We start from the raw sequence: 15,832 nt of genomic DNA on the forward strand, positions 1-15,832 counted from the left end.
GAACAATTTTCCAGTGACCAGCGAATAAAGAATTCAAAATAGTTGTTTTAAGGAAGCTCAGTCAATGAGCTACAAGAAAACACACAAAGATAATCCCATAAAATCTGGAAAATCATACATGAAAAAAATGAGAAGTTTAACAGAGAGATAGGAATCATAAAAAAGAACCAAACAGAAACGTGGGAGCTGAAGAATATGACAAATAAAATGAAAAATGCCATAGAGAATATCAACATCAGATTGGATCAACTGGAAGAAAGAATCTGTAGAGATCACTTGAAATTATCCAGTCAGGGAGAACAGAGAAAAGAATAGAAAAGAGTGACAAAAACCTACATAAACTATGGGATATCTTTAAAAGGAACTATCTGTGCATTACTGGAGTCCCAGGAGAAAAGAAGGGGCAGAAAGTTTAAGAAATAATGGCAGATGAAAAGAACCCCCAAAACAGAATTAAATCGGAATTTTCACAATTAGGAAACAAATACAACTGTCACTGAACAATATATTTTTAAAAATATGTATACATATGTATATTTACATAAAGGTCTTTATAAACATAGGAAAAAATCAAAGGATTGCTTTGCTTATTAGAGGTTATCCCTAGGGAATGTCCCTTCCTGATATAATTAAAATTAAGGGGAAAAAGATAGTTTTTAACAGTAAAGTTACTAAAAAGTAGACTTATTTTCAAAGCTACTCTCTCTAAGCATATTTGCTAAACACAAACATGTGAACAATCTTGCCCTAATTTATTTTCTCCACTTTGCGAAATACTGTTCTCCCAGCATAGTACCACCAAATTTCAACCCTAAATCATCTTCTCCAAGATACACTATAGTAAAACTGTCTAAAAGACAAAGAGAGAACTTTAAAAGCAGCAAAAGAAAAAAAAAAAAAAGAAAACCCTCATATACAAGGAAACCTCCTTAAGGCTATCAGTGTATTTCTCAGCAGAAAGCTTGCAAGCCAGGAGAGAGTGGAATGAAGCATTAAAAATGCTACAAGAAAAAAAAAAAAGCCAACCAAGAGAACTTTACCTGGCAAAGTTGTCCTTCAGAGATGAAGGATAGATAAAAACTTTCCCAGACAAACAAAAGGTAATAAGTTCATCACCAATTGATTTGCCTTACAAGGAATACTGAAAAATATCCTTCATGCTAAACACACTGGTAAAGGCAAGTATATAGTCAAATTCAGAATATTCTAAAACTGTAATATGGTACTGTGTTAATGACTTAAATCTAGAACAAAAATTAAATAAAAACAACAGCTATAAAAAAGTAAAATTGTGACCTCAAAAACAAAATATGTGTGGGGAGAATAAAAGGTCGTTTTTGTATACAATCAAAGTTAAGTTATCAGGGTAAAAGAGACTATTATAAGATGTTTTATGTAAAGCCTCATGGTAACCACTAAGAAAAACTACAGCAGATGCACAAAAGAAAAAGAGAAGGGAATCAAAGCATACCACTACAAAAAATCATCAATTCATAAAGGAAGATAACAAAAGAAGAAAGAAACAAGGGAACTACAAAACAGCCAGAAAACAATAAGATAACATTAGTAAGTCCTTATCTATTAAAAGTTACTTTAAATATAAATGGATTAATTTATCCAAACAAAAGGCACAGAGTGAACGAATGGATAAAAAAGGAAGACATAACTATATGCTGCCCTCAAGAATCTCACTTCAGCTTCAAGGAGACAAATAATTTCAAAAAAAGGGATGGAAAAAGATATTACACACAAGTGGAAACCAAAAGAAAAAATAGAGTAGCTATGCACCCATCAAACAAAATAGACGTGAAGGAAAAAATGATTGCAAGTGACAAGGTAAATGAATAAAATGAAAGAGGAGACATTAAACTCATACTACAGAAATACAAAGGATTATAAGAGACTACTATGAACTACTATGTATGCCAACAAATTGGATAACCTAGAAGAAACAGATAAACCCTCGAAACACAAACCTATCACGACTGAATCATGAAGAAATAGAAAATTTGAACAGACCTATAACAAGTAAGGAGATTGAATCAGTAATTAATGACCTCCTAACAAAGAAAAGCCCAAGACCAGATGGTTTCCCTGGCAAATACTACCACATATTTAAAGAAGAATTAATACCAATCCTTTTCAAACTCTTCCAAAAAATTAAAGAGGGAACACTCCCAAACTCATTGTATGAGGCCGGCATTACACTGATACAAAAAGATAAAACTACAGATCAATATCCCTGCTGAATACACATGAAAAATTCTCAACAAAATACAGTAAACCAAATTCAACAGCACATTAAAAGAACCATACACCATTAACAAGTAGGATTTATCCCTGAGATGTAAAGATGATTCAACATCTGCAAATCAAGGAGATATATCAATTAACAAAATGAATAAAAATCATATGATCATTAATGTTGATATAGAAAAAGCATTTGACAAAATTCCACATCCTTTCATGATAAAAACTCAATAAGGGTATAGAAAGAATGTACAACAACATGATAAAAGCCAGATACAATAAGCTCCCAACTAACATCATGTTCAACTGCGATAGGCTGGACGCTTTACCTCTAAGATCAGGAACAAGAAAGGGTGTCCTATCATCAACCTTATTCAACATAGTACTTAAGTACTATCTAGAGCAATTAGGCAAGGAAAAGAAATATTGGATATTCAAATCAGAAAAGAAGTTAAACTGTCTCTGTTTGCAGATGATATGATCTTATACACAGAAAATCCTAAAGACTGCACCGAAAAAGGGTTCGAACTAATCACTGATTTCTTCACTAAAGTTGCAAGATTCAAAATCAACATACAAGGACTTCCAAGGACTTCCCTGGTGGCGCAGTGGTTAAGAATCTGCCTGCCAATGCAGGGGACATGGGTTTGAGCCCTGGTCCAGGGAGATCCCACATGCCGTGGAGCAACTAAGCCCCTGTGCCACTGCTCGCCCACGTGCCATGACTACTGAAGCCCACGCGCCTAGAGCCCGTGATCCACAACAAAGAGAAGCCACTGCAATGAGAAGCCCACGCACCACAACAAGGATTAGCAAAGAAAGCCCACACGCAGCAACGAAGACCCAACACAGCCAAATATAAATAACAAAACAAAATACAAAATCAGCATACAGAACTCAGTTGCATTTCTACACTAATAATAAATTATCCAAGAAAGAAATTTAAAAATCTCATTTACAACAGCATCAAAAACAGTTAAATTCATTCCTAAGCATTTTATTAAGGAGGTGAAAGATCTGTACATGACATTCATGAAAGAAATTAAACAAATGGGAAGTATCTTGTGTCCAACTGTAGATATCCAACTACCTAGATTGGAAGAATTAATATTGTTAATATGTCCACACTACCCAAAGCCATCTACAGATTCAATGCAATCACTATCAAAATTCCAATGGCATTTTTCACAGAAATAGAAAAAACAATACAAAAATTCATATGGAACCACAAAATGATCCCAGATAGCCAAAGCAATCCTGAGGGAAAAAGAAACCAAAGTGGGAAGCATCACATTTCCTGAAATCAAACTATACAACATAGCTACAGTATGGTACCACCATAAAAATCACATAAACCAATGGAATAGAATTGAGAGCTCACAAATAACTAATGCATATGCCATCAAGAAATATTTGACAAGAAAGCAAAGAATATACATCAGGGAAAGGACAGTCCACTCAATAAACAGTGTTGGGAAAAGTGGATATTCACATACAAAATAATGTGAATAACTACTTCCTATCTTACACCACTCACAAAAATCAACTCAAAAAGGATTAAAGATTTAAATGTAAGACCTGAAACTGTAAAACTCCTAGAAGAAATATAGGGCAAAAGCTCCTTGACATCAGTCTTCACAGCAGTATTTTGAATATGACACCAAAAGCTTTTCATTTTGTTGATGAGCTTTATAGATTCCCTTTACTGCTCCTTGAGCCAGAACCAGAGATATCTTCTAGATATCTTTGCTCCACATGGCTCACTTTAAACTTTCAAGCTGAACTGAGTTTAAGTCAAGAAAAACCAAAATAGTAAACAAAAAATTATCAACCCTCAACATCTTCTAATTAGATGTCATTTTGAAAGCTGATGTTCTTACCTGATCTACCTGCTGACACTTACTTTTTAAAAACATCAAATACTTGAGCCTTGCATTCTCTCCAGGTTTTATAGTTATATCACCAGCAGAAAAAGGTTGGCATATGTATAATGCCATCTTACCTATAAACAGAGCGTCATTTTTTAAAACCATGATTTCTGTCTTATAACTGAGTAGCAATAATCCTTTACATATTCTATGTGACAGCACATAGTCTGCTAATGCATTTTGATCCAAACTGACAATTTCTGTCCTTTGATCGAGGTACTAAATCTGTTTATATTTAAACTACATAAGTATATTGATATGATATGGCTGATATGATGGTATTTACGTCTGTCATTTTTTAAATTGTACTGGGTTTCTTGTGTTTTACTCCTCTGTGTTAATTATATATTTTTAGTACTCCATTTTAATCACTATCTTAGCTTTCCAGCTAATCTCTTTTATTATGTTTTCAATTGTTCCTCTGAGGATTACAATATGTATCTTAAACTCATCCCAGTCAATTTAAAGTTGATATTGAACCACATCAGGTAAAATATAGGAACTTTTCAACAACATAGCTCAATTTATCCTTTAACATGCTATTGTCATGCACACACAACAAACCCACCAATCCATCAATGCAGTGTTATATTTTGCTTTAAACAGTCATGTCTTTAAAATATAAAAAGCAAAGAGAAAAATATTAACCTACTATAATTAGGAAAGCTCCATTTTCTAGTAAGAATTTAAGTCTATTTGCATAATATAGATACTATGCTACCGTTTATATTATTTTACACCAATATTTTTAATTAGTATAACTATTAAATATCAGATATATCACTGAATATATTTTATTTATATACTGTTCACATTTCCATTTTATTAGCTAATTATTGTTTTTTAATTTAGCACAATCATAAAGGGAAGAAAAATCCTTTTAGTACAAACTGAAATAGGATTATGTTCACCTGGATTCTCCTAATAGTATCCTAACCAAGTTTCCTGATCCCAGACATACCCTTCAATTGATTGCCCACTGCTACCAAAGTGATCATTCTAAAACATAAATGATGTCACACACTCTAGGAAGCCTGTCATGACCTTTGTCACTCAAGGTTAGGTGACCTTCCTATGACCTTCCTATGATATTTTGTGCTTACCTCCATCACAGCATGTGTAACATTACACTGTATTTGTCTTCTGATTAGCTTGTATCCCCACGATGAATTACGTACAGGTAGGGTCTAGTCTTACCTTTATACCTCCAGTACCTAATAAACATCAGAAACATAGTAGAGACACAAGAAAAGAGTTGCTGGAAAAAAACAACTGAATGAGTACATTTCCAACTGCTTCAGCTTGTAAGAGTCTCCAAACTACTAATTCTTAGTATATTTCTAAATGTATTCAACATACATTCCTTTAGCACTTGTAATATGCCAAGTACACAGGGAAAGACATTACATTTTAATAGTGAAACGTAGAAGGGAGATAGCACAGTCTAGACTAACTGAACTTAAATTATATCACCTTAAGTCCTAAAAAGTTAATTCCTCTCATCCAGACTTGATTTCCATTATAGTAATAATCTGGCTCATTTTGTTAATATTATACAACTTATACCATTACACAAAGAAATAGGGTAAATGTGTTAACATACCAGAGATACCATGGCCCAACCAGTCTTGTTATAGATGAACTCCAAGTTGTTCCTTCTTAAATACAGCAAACCACCCACAAGTGACACTAACAAGGCCAAAGCAATGGTGCCAGAGTAGTTGGGTGGTCTGAAGACACGAATCTGCAAGAATACAATGGAAGTTTTTAAAGTTAAAGAAAGATATTAATCTTTTTTGCTGAACCATATTCTAGTCCTTCCAGTCTTTTAACACAAATAATTCAGAAAGGTGTCACCTTACTTTTCATACCTGGAAATAACATTCCTTTTGCTCTTTATGAGTCAAAAAATACATGCCTTAAAACACCATGGCTTGCTCTTCAGGTGCTTTTAGGTGAATACAGTTAAATATATGCAAAACCTACTTATATTCATGAACAAAACATGACCTCTGTGGTATTGTGGTCAAGAATGCATTAGCAGAATCCAGTCAAAAGCAAACATCAGGCAAATCAAATAAGGATCATTCAGTTCAAAAAGTGGGAGAGGATTATATTCTTCAAGATGTCAAAGTTTTTAAAAGACAAAGATAAGTTATGGAAATGTTCCAGGTTAAACAAGGCTAAAGGACAAGTAAATGTAATACCTAACTCTAGACTGGATCTTGTACTGAAGGTGGGAAAATATTAAAGGATAGTATTAGGTCAACTGAACAAAGCTAGAATATGTACCATAGCTCAAATAGAAATATTATACCAATGTAAATCTGTGAAGGTGATAACCATACCATCTTCATGTATTTCTTAGGAAATGCAATTCACCTTCTAATGGTTCAGAAAAAGACTGTGTGTGGGTGTGTAAGTATGTGTGGAGAGACAGTGTGGGGGAGAGGTTAAGAGAATAAGAATGGCAAAGCAAAAGCTGTAAAAAGTCAACACTTTGTGAATCCTGATAAAGGGTATACACTGAAACTATTTATACTATTTTCATTTGTGGAATTTTAATTTGAAATTATTTACAAATAGATCCACATTTGTAAAAAATATACATATCTACTAACAATGCGTAAGTATGATAATAGGTTAGAATCATTTCTGATTAAAATTTGGTATTTCTTATAAAGAATTAATAGTACTTTTCCAAATTACTTTTAATATTTTGTAACAAATAAATGATACATTGTAGAGCTGAATATCTGCCAAAACATTTCCAAAAAAATGATGAGTTAGAAAGTAAGTTTAGCCACCGAAATATCATTAATACCTATATTATTTATTTACAATGATGGTAGTATAATATGAGAGACGTCTTTCTCAACTGAGAATAAATGTGTTTACACCTTATGGTAAAAATCAATGCTTCTATATTACTTCTAAGGTAAATATAATTTTAAAGTAGCTGGTTATAATTGTTCACTGTAGAACATTCTGGTGACATTAAGTGCTCCACACAGACATGAACTATCATCAACATTTTTGTTCATTTACTTGCTGAATAAACTGTCTATGCATCTACACTCATATTTATGCTTTTCTGAGTCATACTATAAATACTATTTTTCTAACCTTTTTCACTTGTGATACCTTAAGCTTCTTTCTACATCAGATATTCTTGCAAACCACTATCTAGACTCTGGTACATTTAATTAGTCTCTTATTTTTACACATTTGATTTCTTTACGATTTTTTCCATTAGAATGAACGTTAAAAATTTTTTTCCTATGGTTAAGAATTTAGATCATTCCTGATTATATCCTTAAGTTAAATTCCTACAAGTGGAGTTATTAAGTTAAATTCCATAAAATAAAGACATGACACATACCATTAGAATAGTTACATCAATTTATAGTCCCAGGCACAGTATATGTCAGTGGCATTTTCTCACATGGCTCATGAAAAAGTGGGTATTATCCCATTTTTATTTGCTCAAAGGATAGATAAAAATTATACATCTGGCTTTTTAATTAGAATTTCTTTGATTACTAAGACCGCTGAGCAACAGTCAGTATATTTTTTAGCCTGTGAAATTACTTTGTGCCTAACTTACGTATTCTTTAATGGTTCCCTGATATTTTAAGAACCATTATTTTAAAAACCATTTAAATTCACCTAACTCAAAGTTTAACTTACAGCTATCAGATGCAGTTTTCTTGAAGCAAGGAGAAATGTTCCATAGAGAAATTGAAAAAAAAAAAATCCTGTAGCCTTATTACAAATCCTGTAGCCTTATTACAACCACACTAATTAGCCTATTATTAAAACTGATAGGGAATAAGAACATACATGAACATCCGTTCTGTCAGCAATCCACTTTGCTAGTTGCTCAGCTGCAAATCCAATTCTTTGAAGGTCAAAAGTATCAGCTCTCTTGGGTCTGCCTTTTGGAGGAAAATGCATAAATGTAGGAGCGGAGTTCATGTTGAGCTGTAAAACATTAAGATAAAACATACTAAATACAATATCCCACCAATCTTTATATATCCTTCATCTGACATTTTATGGGGCTTTTCCCTGCATGAAGTTTGGAAAGATAGCATTTATTATGAAAATCCAAGTGGCTTTCCAGAGCTTAATTACTGTTTTTAGTCATCTTAGTATATTGTTGAATAGAAAAGAACTTAGGAATTAGGCCAAGCTTGCCGAACCTTCACATTTAACATACATCATTCACATTCTCAGCTGCATCATCTATTTCATTGGCCATTTCCTTCTTTATTTTCTAGAATTCTACAACTAAAGAATGAAATGATTCAAAGTGCAAAATAGAAACACTGTAATTTGGTGGTACATGGACTGTTTTCACTTCTTAAGCAGTTACTAAAGAAAAAGGACCGGCATTTGATGAAAGATATAAATATATCATGTAATTAATTTCAAGTATATTGACTTCTTTGTTAAAACTTTAAAGACTTTTGTTCAACTCCTCCATTATTTCAACTGTCTCCAAATGGTCATATCTCTTAACTATTTTCTAAAGGCAAGCTCCATTTGAAAAGTATACTGAATAAAACACTACTCTAGTATAAACAATATCATATCTAAAAACAAATATGAGGTTAATTTGCATTGAGGAGTAAACTGCAAAACATACATACAGATTAAATTCTTGCTGCTCAAGAATTATGAAAAATGTTTCAAATGAAAGGCAACGTGATTTTTGGCCCTGACTTCCAATATATAGTTCAGAATTCCCCAATAATGAGAATAAAAAGCAAATTGAAGTAACAACAAACATCAGATCATGCTTGCTGTCATCAAGGTAAAGATACAGCAGTACCAGCTGTGGGCCTGCATGTTACGGACATTTAGTAATTTTTATTAAATTGAACAGAACACGGTCACCCATTCCTCTCTTCCCTGTGATTTCTCCCCCCTCCACACTTTGTTCATGTGTTTCCTGACAGATGCACAAGAGACAGCTACAGCCAATATGTAAATGTAAGATTCAAGGGAGAGGAAGTCCCTGCATTAGAACGACCAGAAACTCCACGCTAAGACACTTCACATCCTAGAATTTTAGAGTTAAAAAAATATAATTCAAAGCTTTCATCTTAATTAAAATGTACAAATTCCCAAGGCTACATAAAGCAGGGTACAACACACTCCTGACTGCTAGTGCAGACTGCCTTCTAACACATCATTAACTTGTTGGCCTGCTGTCAGACACAGCCTCAGCCATCACAGGGGAGTCACATATAACTTACTTTCCAAACAAGTCTCCAACAAGCCAAAGACTGTCCAATTTCTTCACTTGTTCTTAATATCATATCCAGACACCACAGTGGAAATGCTGACAGTGCTTTCAAACATCAGTTTAGAGAGATACTTCAACGAAACGTGACTCAGTGGTCAGCAAGCAAGAAAACATACGCAGTAAGAATCTTCTAGTAGTTCCCAAGTAAAACAAAACATACACTTCCCTAGTTTTTTTTTTTTTTTTTTTTTTTTTGCGGTATGCGGGCCTCTCACTGCTGTGGCCTCCCCTGTTGCGGAGCACAGGCTCCGGACGCGCAGGCTCAGCGGCCATGGCTCACGGGCCCAGCCGCTCCGCGGCATATGGGATCCTCCCAGACCGGGGCACGAACCCGTATCCCCTGCATCGGCAGGCGGACTCTCAACCACTTGCGCCACCAGGGAGGCCCACACTTCCCTAGTTTTGTAGATTATAGTTCCCCATAAAAATCAGTAGCAGCTATACTTTTATGCACTTCTGCATTTTAAAATGAAAACTCTCATTGCTAAGCCAGGGGCTAGGTTTTGGAAAAGCAAAGCAGTGCTGTGTTTGGAATTCTGCTGATTCAAAATTAACCTGAGGATATTTTTCAATTAAAAACAATCTTGACTTCAACTCTTATATCTATGCCAAAGTTAAAAAAAAAATGTGTAAAGCATATAAAAGAACTCAACAATTATATCTAACAGTATATCTATATGTTTATATACTGGCAGCTTATATAGTCAGTACCTAGCACAAAGGAAGGATTACTTTGTCCCACAATTTTAGTTTGGTTTTCTTTAATTCGAATTAGCTGACAACATTTTAAAGATAGAGAAATTTCATACAAAATTTCATTATTTGTGTCTCTACTTGAAAAACAGATCTAGCTCCACTGGCCTGCATTTCTTCACTAGAGAGAGAGCTGAGCTGCATCTCCCTCACTGGGTCGGCTGGTCCCGTCCAGTCCGCTGTAGCCCCACCCATGCCAGTGAAACCAACAGTCAGCTGCATGGCATTCTACTAATTTTATTTCTTACAGCAGTTAGGAAAAAAGTGAAATTTGAGTGTTTCCATTAAATATTTATTTTTTTAAAAAAAGACCAAGAAAGATTTTGTTCTAATAAAGATAGGAGGGAACATATTTAATTATTCAAGTGAAGAACTAATGTTTTTAATATACTAAGTATGTACATAAACAAAGATCCCATAGAAACTAAACTCATGTAACCGGTTTCCCTCATTCAGCTTCCACGCCTGGCCAAGGTAGACGTTTGGGCTTGAAGCCTCTGCTCTAGCAATCAGACTGGACCTGGGTGACTGTTTTCTAAGATGGCAGAGAGGATTCATTTATATACTGAGTGAAAATATATATTCATGTATATACCAAATGCTATATATATAGCACTACCATCTGATGATCTCTAAGGCCAAGTCTCCTGAGATTCTACACAGACCTATAAATTACATGAAAAAATATTTGGATGTTATAGCACTGTAATTTACCTTTACAAGGTTATTTGAAATTACACATTTATGTTTATGTGTTTTCCTTTGTTTTTATATTATTAGCTCCCTAGTCTATAAGCTCCTTATGGGGAAGAACTATGTATGTTTTTCTCACCAATTCAGTAATACTTCCTGAATAGATGGGCAAAAGGAAACATGCTCAAAAGGTAAAATAAATTTATAAGGAAAAAATAAACGAAGAATACTAATAGGAAAGCCCAAGGGTAAAGGGTATTGAAGGCAAAAAGAAAGAACTTATCCTATTCAGCTAGAAACTGTCAAAGAAGAATGAATTATCCATCTGGAAGCAAGTAAGCAAAAACACTCACTAATGGACCATTTACAATTAGCTTGAGTCTTTACAGAACTACTTTTCCATGACATGGTAAAGAACTGCGCCAGAGTGTCACATGTGAGAAAAATAAAATAGACCAAGATACCCAAACTAATCAATGCTGGGTATGGCACTAAGTCTTACATTTGAAAGGCATGATCAAGTAGTGATAAATACAAGAAATTAATAACTGCAGGGATCAAGAAGCCAGACAGCTGAGCTCAAATTCTATCACCATTTTATTTTATTATCTCCATATACTAACTCTGTAACCTTGCACAAGTGATGTTAACCTCTCCATACCTTAATTTCCTCATCGATGAAATAGAGATAAAAACAACATATTTCTCTTTGGATTGTTATGAAGCTAAATGAAAGAAAACACATGAAGTACTTAGAAGAGTCCTTGGACTTATAAGGACTCAATGTTAGCGATGATGATATAATCACGACAAGTTCCAATAAGACTGGTATCCTTATAGGAAGCAGGACGTGAGTGCCATTGGGTTAGGGTCCCACCCTTATGACCTCATTTAACCTTAATTACCCCCTTAAAGGCCTTATATCCCCCCAAAACAGCATAAAGGTTAAGTAAAACTTACACTGAATCTCATATAAAATTTCACAAATTTATGCAAAATACGTATTTGCAAAATACAAATTTATGCAAAATACCACCCAAACCACACACAATGTATCAGTGGCATGTAAACTGCCACTGTATGCTGAAAAAACATACTTCCTCTATAACGGAAAAGTCAAAATGTGTTTATTCACTAATGGCAAAAACTATGTACTGATAAAGGTAACATTGACTGTAATTATTGTAATCATATCACATAATTAATAACTACTCATTGTATGCACTGAATTGTATTTTTATCTGGCAAAGATGCAGCAATCATAACGAACTCTATTAAATGTTATTAAAATAAAACTCTTTTACCTGCTGAAAAACATCTGTTCCCTCATCGTAGTCCACCATACTGAAGAAGAGTTTGTTACAAAAAGCAGAGGAATAGCGCCAGGAGTTAGCCAGTATTTGATATTCTTCGTTAGCTTGCCTGATAAGGATAATGGGACAGAGTAGAAACATTATCAGTATTGAAACATTAACAAAGCTATTAATAAAACAGGGAATTCTGGGGCAAGAGTTGGCCTGTTTTAGTACGGACTGCAAGCTAAGAGTAAATTTTATAGTTTAAACGGAGGTAAAAACATAAAAATATATTCCACAACATGTAAAAATTATACAGAATTCAAACTTTATCATTCGTGAATAAAGGGTTACTGCATTACAGCCACACTGATTCCTTTACATAAATTGCTGTGTTTGCTATTATGCTACATAAGGGCAGAGTGAAGGAGTTCTAATAGAAAGTGTGTGGGCAAAAAAGCCCATCCTGGGCTTCCCTGGTAGCGCAGTGGTTGAGAGTCCGCCTGCCGATGCAGGGGACACAGGTTCGTGCCCTGGTCTGGGAGGATCCCACATGCCGCAGAGCAGCTGGGCCCGTAAGCCATGGCCGCTGAGCCTGCGCGTCCGGGGCCTGTGCTCCGCAACGGGAGAGGCCACAACAGTGAAAGGCCCGCGTACCGCAAAAAAAAAAAAAAAAAAAAAAAGAACATGCAGGATCATCAGAGCCCATGGCAGGATGATCATACTGTTGCTTTTCCCAACAGTATTCACAAAAAAATAACAATGCCATATTTAAAAAAAAAAAAAAAAAAAAGCAAAGAAAGTAAAAGAGCAAGCACTTGTAAATAGAAAATACGATTTCTCAAATTAAACACCAATATTAGTAGATAGAGTTAAATAAAATTCAAAGAAAAGGACACAGGTGGACAATATTGGTGGGAGGAAGGAGAAAGGTACCTAGGCATATAGTCCAATAAGCCCAACCTTCAAATAGGAGCCCCAGAAAGAGAAGAGACTAAGGAAATTTTCTGGAAACATAATACAATTAAAGGAGACTAGGTATTCAAATTAAAATTACTTCCCAGGTTCTGAATAAGAGGAATAAGAAAAGACCAACATATTATGATATTTTAGAACACTCTGGATAAAAAGAAGATCCTAAAAACTTTCAGAAAAAAAAAAGTACTTAACAAAGGCAAACAATGAGACGGGGATTGCACTGGTTATTAGCAGCAGTAGACGCTGGCAGATAACAGAATAACGCCTTCAGAGTTTTGAGGGCATATTATTTTCAATCTAGAATTGTATATCAAGCCAAACGATTAAGTCTGAAATAAACATGGTTGAAGAAATGTAAGTCATATGAAATTACCTTAGGCTATAATTGATAGAAATGGTAAAAATGAGAGTGATAGAAGAACTGTAAGGAAGGTAAAGGGGCAACTAGAAATATGATGCAGTAGGAAAGGTGGAAGATGTGTAAGAAAGCTGTGATCCAACTACGAAGCTATGAAATACAAATCAGGACAGGAATTTACTTGGACTTCAAGATGAAGAGAACCGATTCTAAGCAACCATTACAATTAGAAAGAGTGGCACGATGTCCAGACCATCGTTAAGGCACATGTGGTCCTGCGACAGGAAAAACAACAACAAAATGAATCTAAAAGGCAAGGTCCAAAGAAGAATAAAATTAAAATGTATCATAATGTTGATTGCTAGGTGATGGGAAAAGGTAGTCATTTTGAACATTTTCTTTTGCGTCAGGGAGGGGGTCATAAACAACAGCACTGTGGAAAAGGAACCATAATAAAAACCTACTACTTTGCAATTGATGCTATTTCTGTGGAAACAATAAGTTGACCTACAGACAGAGCACAGATGTAATGATGGTTACAGTACAGAATGTAAGAGCTATCAACTATGACAATACAGAAGTACAGGGAACAGGATTTGGTAGGTAAAAGGGAGGAAGAAGGTGTACTTGCTAATCTTCGACTTAGGGAATCAAGAGATATCACTTACACTTATGAACAAGAAATAGAAGAACGCTATTTACTGTTTACAATAATAAAAGAAAACTATAAAAATGATAAGGGGTGAGATGAGTTAAATCCTCACCTATTAGAGCCAGAAATGTAAAGATCAGGTCTACTGCATGAAATATATAAGACTAACATTTAGAGGTATGAAAAAAACGCCAGAAGAAAAGAACACAAAGGAATAACGGTGATTGCCTGTGGCTAAGTCTGCAAATAAGTGAGTGCAAGGGCTAGGGACATTCTAGGCCCTTTTTTATTAACAAGGAGCACCTAACAGTGCTATGATTAAAATATATTTAAGTGGGCTAAATATGAACAAGGCTATAATCTGAGGTCACTTAGCATAAAGACCTTAAGGGCACATTTTAAGAGAGCACAGTACAAAACCCGACCCTGTACAGGTCAGCCTGAGACTGCACTGTGCTCACCAGGCAGAAAACTCTATTGTATACATTCTGAATCTGTTCAATGAAATAATTACAAACTTTTAAAACTTTGGTGGTTAAATTAGATTTAACCTGAGCACCGAACAGAAGAAGTGAGCTAATCTCCAAGGCCTCTGCTTTCATGGAGTTGACGTTTTAGTGAGGAGACATATAATAAACAACCAAATAAACAAATGAAAATCATTAAAAGGTAAGATATACACTGAGAAAAAAAAATTACATGGAATTGTATTACAGAAAACAATGGAGGATCTACTCAGATGACACGGTCATCTAGCGACACTAATGCCCAAATCTCAAGGATGAGAGAAAGCCATCGCTGAAAAGAGCTAGAGAATGGACATTTCGGGGAGCAGGAACAGCAAGCACGAGGGCTGGGAAGGGAAAGACTTCAAGGTGCTGGAGAAATGAAGCTGTGATATAAATGGGAACATGCTCTCTGTCTCCTGGAGGGATACACGCGGATTACATAGCTCACACCCTCCCTCATCTATTTAAAACAGTGCCTCATGGCTCCTCTTCCAACCCTAAATAAAAGCAGAGTTAGGACCAATATGAGCCTTAAAATCTGATTTGATTTTTGTCTTATGGAATATAATATTACAGGTAGTTATTCATCATTAATTTTCAAAGAAAAATGTATAGTAATGTCACACCATGAATTGGCACTGACGATTAAGTAGATCTGAACATCTCTGTACTAATGAACCTTAAGGGACCAGTGCGTCCTTAAAAAAATCGTTAAAACGATAGCATAACAATTAAGAAAGCAGTTTATTTTTACACGAACATCTTACACAAAAGTACATTTTAACTTTTAAAATAAAACTGAGGGAAATGGCACATCTGCAAAAACTGGCATTCTTATGATAATGATGCTCTGAGAAATGAAAATGCTTCATTTTGAAAAATACACAGGAAAAATACTATCAAATTTTAGTATTCAACATCCGTGTATAGTATCTTATGGAATGACATAAGACTGGGATAATCTTGAACTTTTTTCCCTTATAATGTTATAACCTACCCCAAACCTATTAGAATCTACTAAGAATACATTCATTCACTCATTAATTCACTCCACAAATATATACTAGTGCCAACAATGTGTCAGGTAATGAAGGACTGAATA

The 15,832-nt window shown here is 34.7% G+C and overlaps 1 protein-coding gene across 5 annotated transcripts in view; it reads right to left on the reverse strand.

Moving 5' to 3' along the window:
* The window catches only part of TUSC3 (tumor suppressor candidate 3), a 183,452-nt gene that overhangs the window by 91,635 nt on the left and 75,985 nt on the right, over positions 1 to 15,832 (reverse strand). For all 5 annotated transcript variants that reach the window (XM_060085678.1, XM_060085676.1, XM_060085681.1 and 2 more), the window contains exons 3-5: positions 12,243 to 12,360; positions 8,022 to 8,162; positions 5,782 to 5,922 (exon numbers count right to left, since the gene is read on the reverse strand). In XM_060085678.1, the coding sequence (XP_059941661.1) occupies positions 5,782 to 5,922; positions 8,022 to 8,162; positions 12,243 to 12,360 (400 nt within the window). The remainder of the gene's footprint in view (positions 1 to 5,781; positions 5,923 to 8,021; positions 8,163 to 12,242; positions 12,361 to 15,832) is intronic.

This window comes from Mesoplodon densirostris, chromosome 20, assembly GCF_025265405.1.
Source record: "Mesoplodon densirostris isolate mMesDen1 chromosome 20, mMesDen1 primary haplotype, whole genome shotgun sequence".
Lineage (NCBI taxonomy): Eukaryota > Metazoa > Chordata > Mammalia > Artiodactyla > Ziphiidae > Mesoplodon > Mesoplodon densirostris.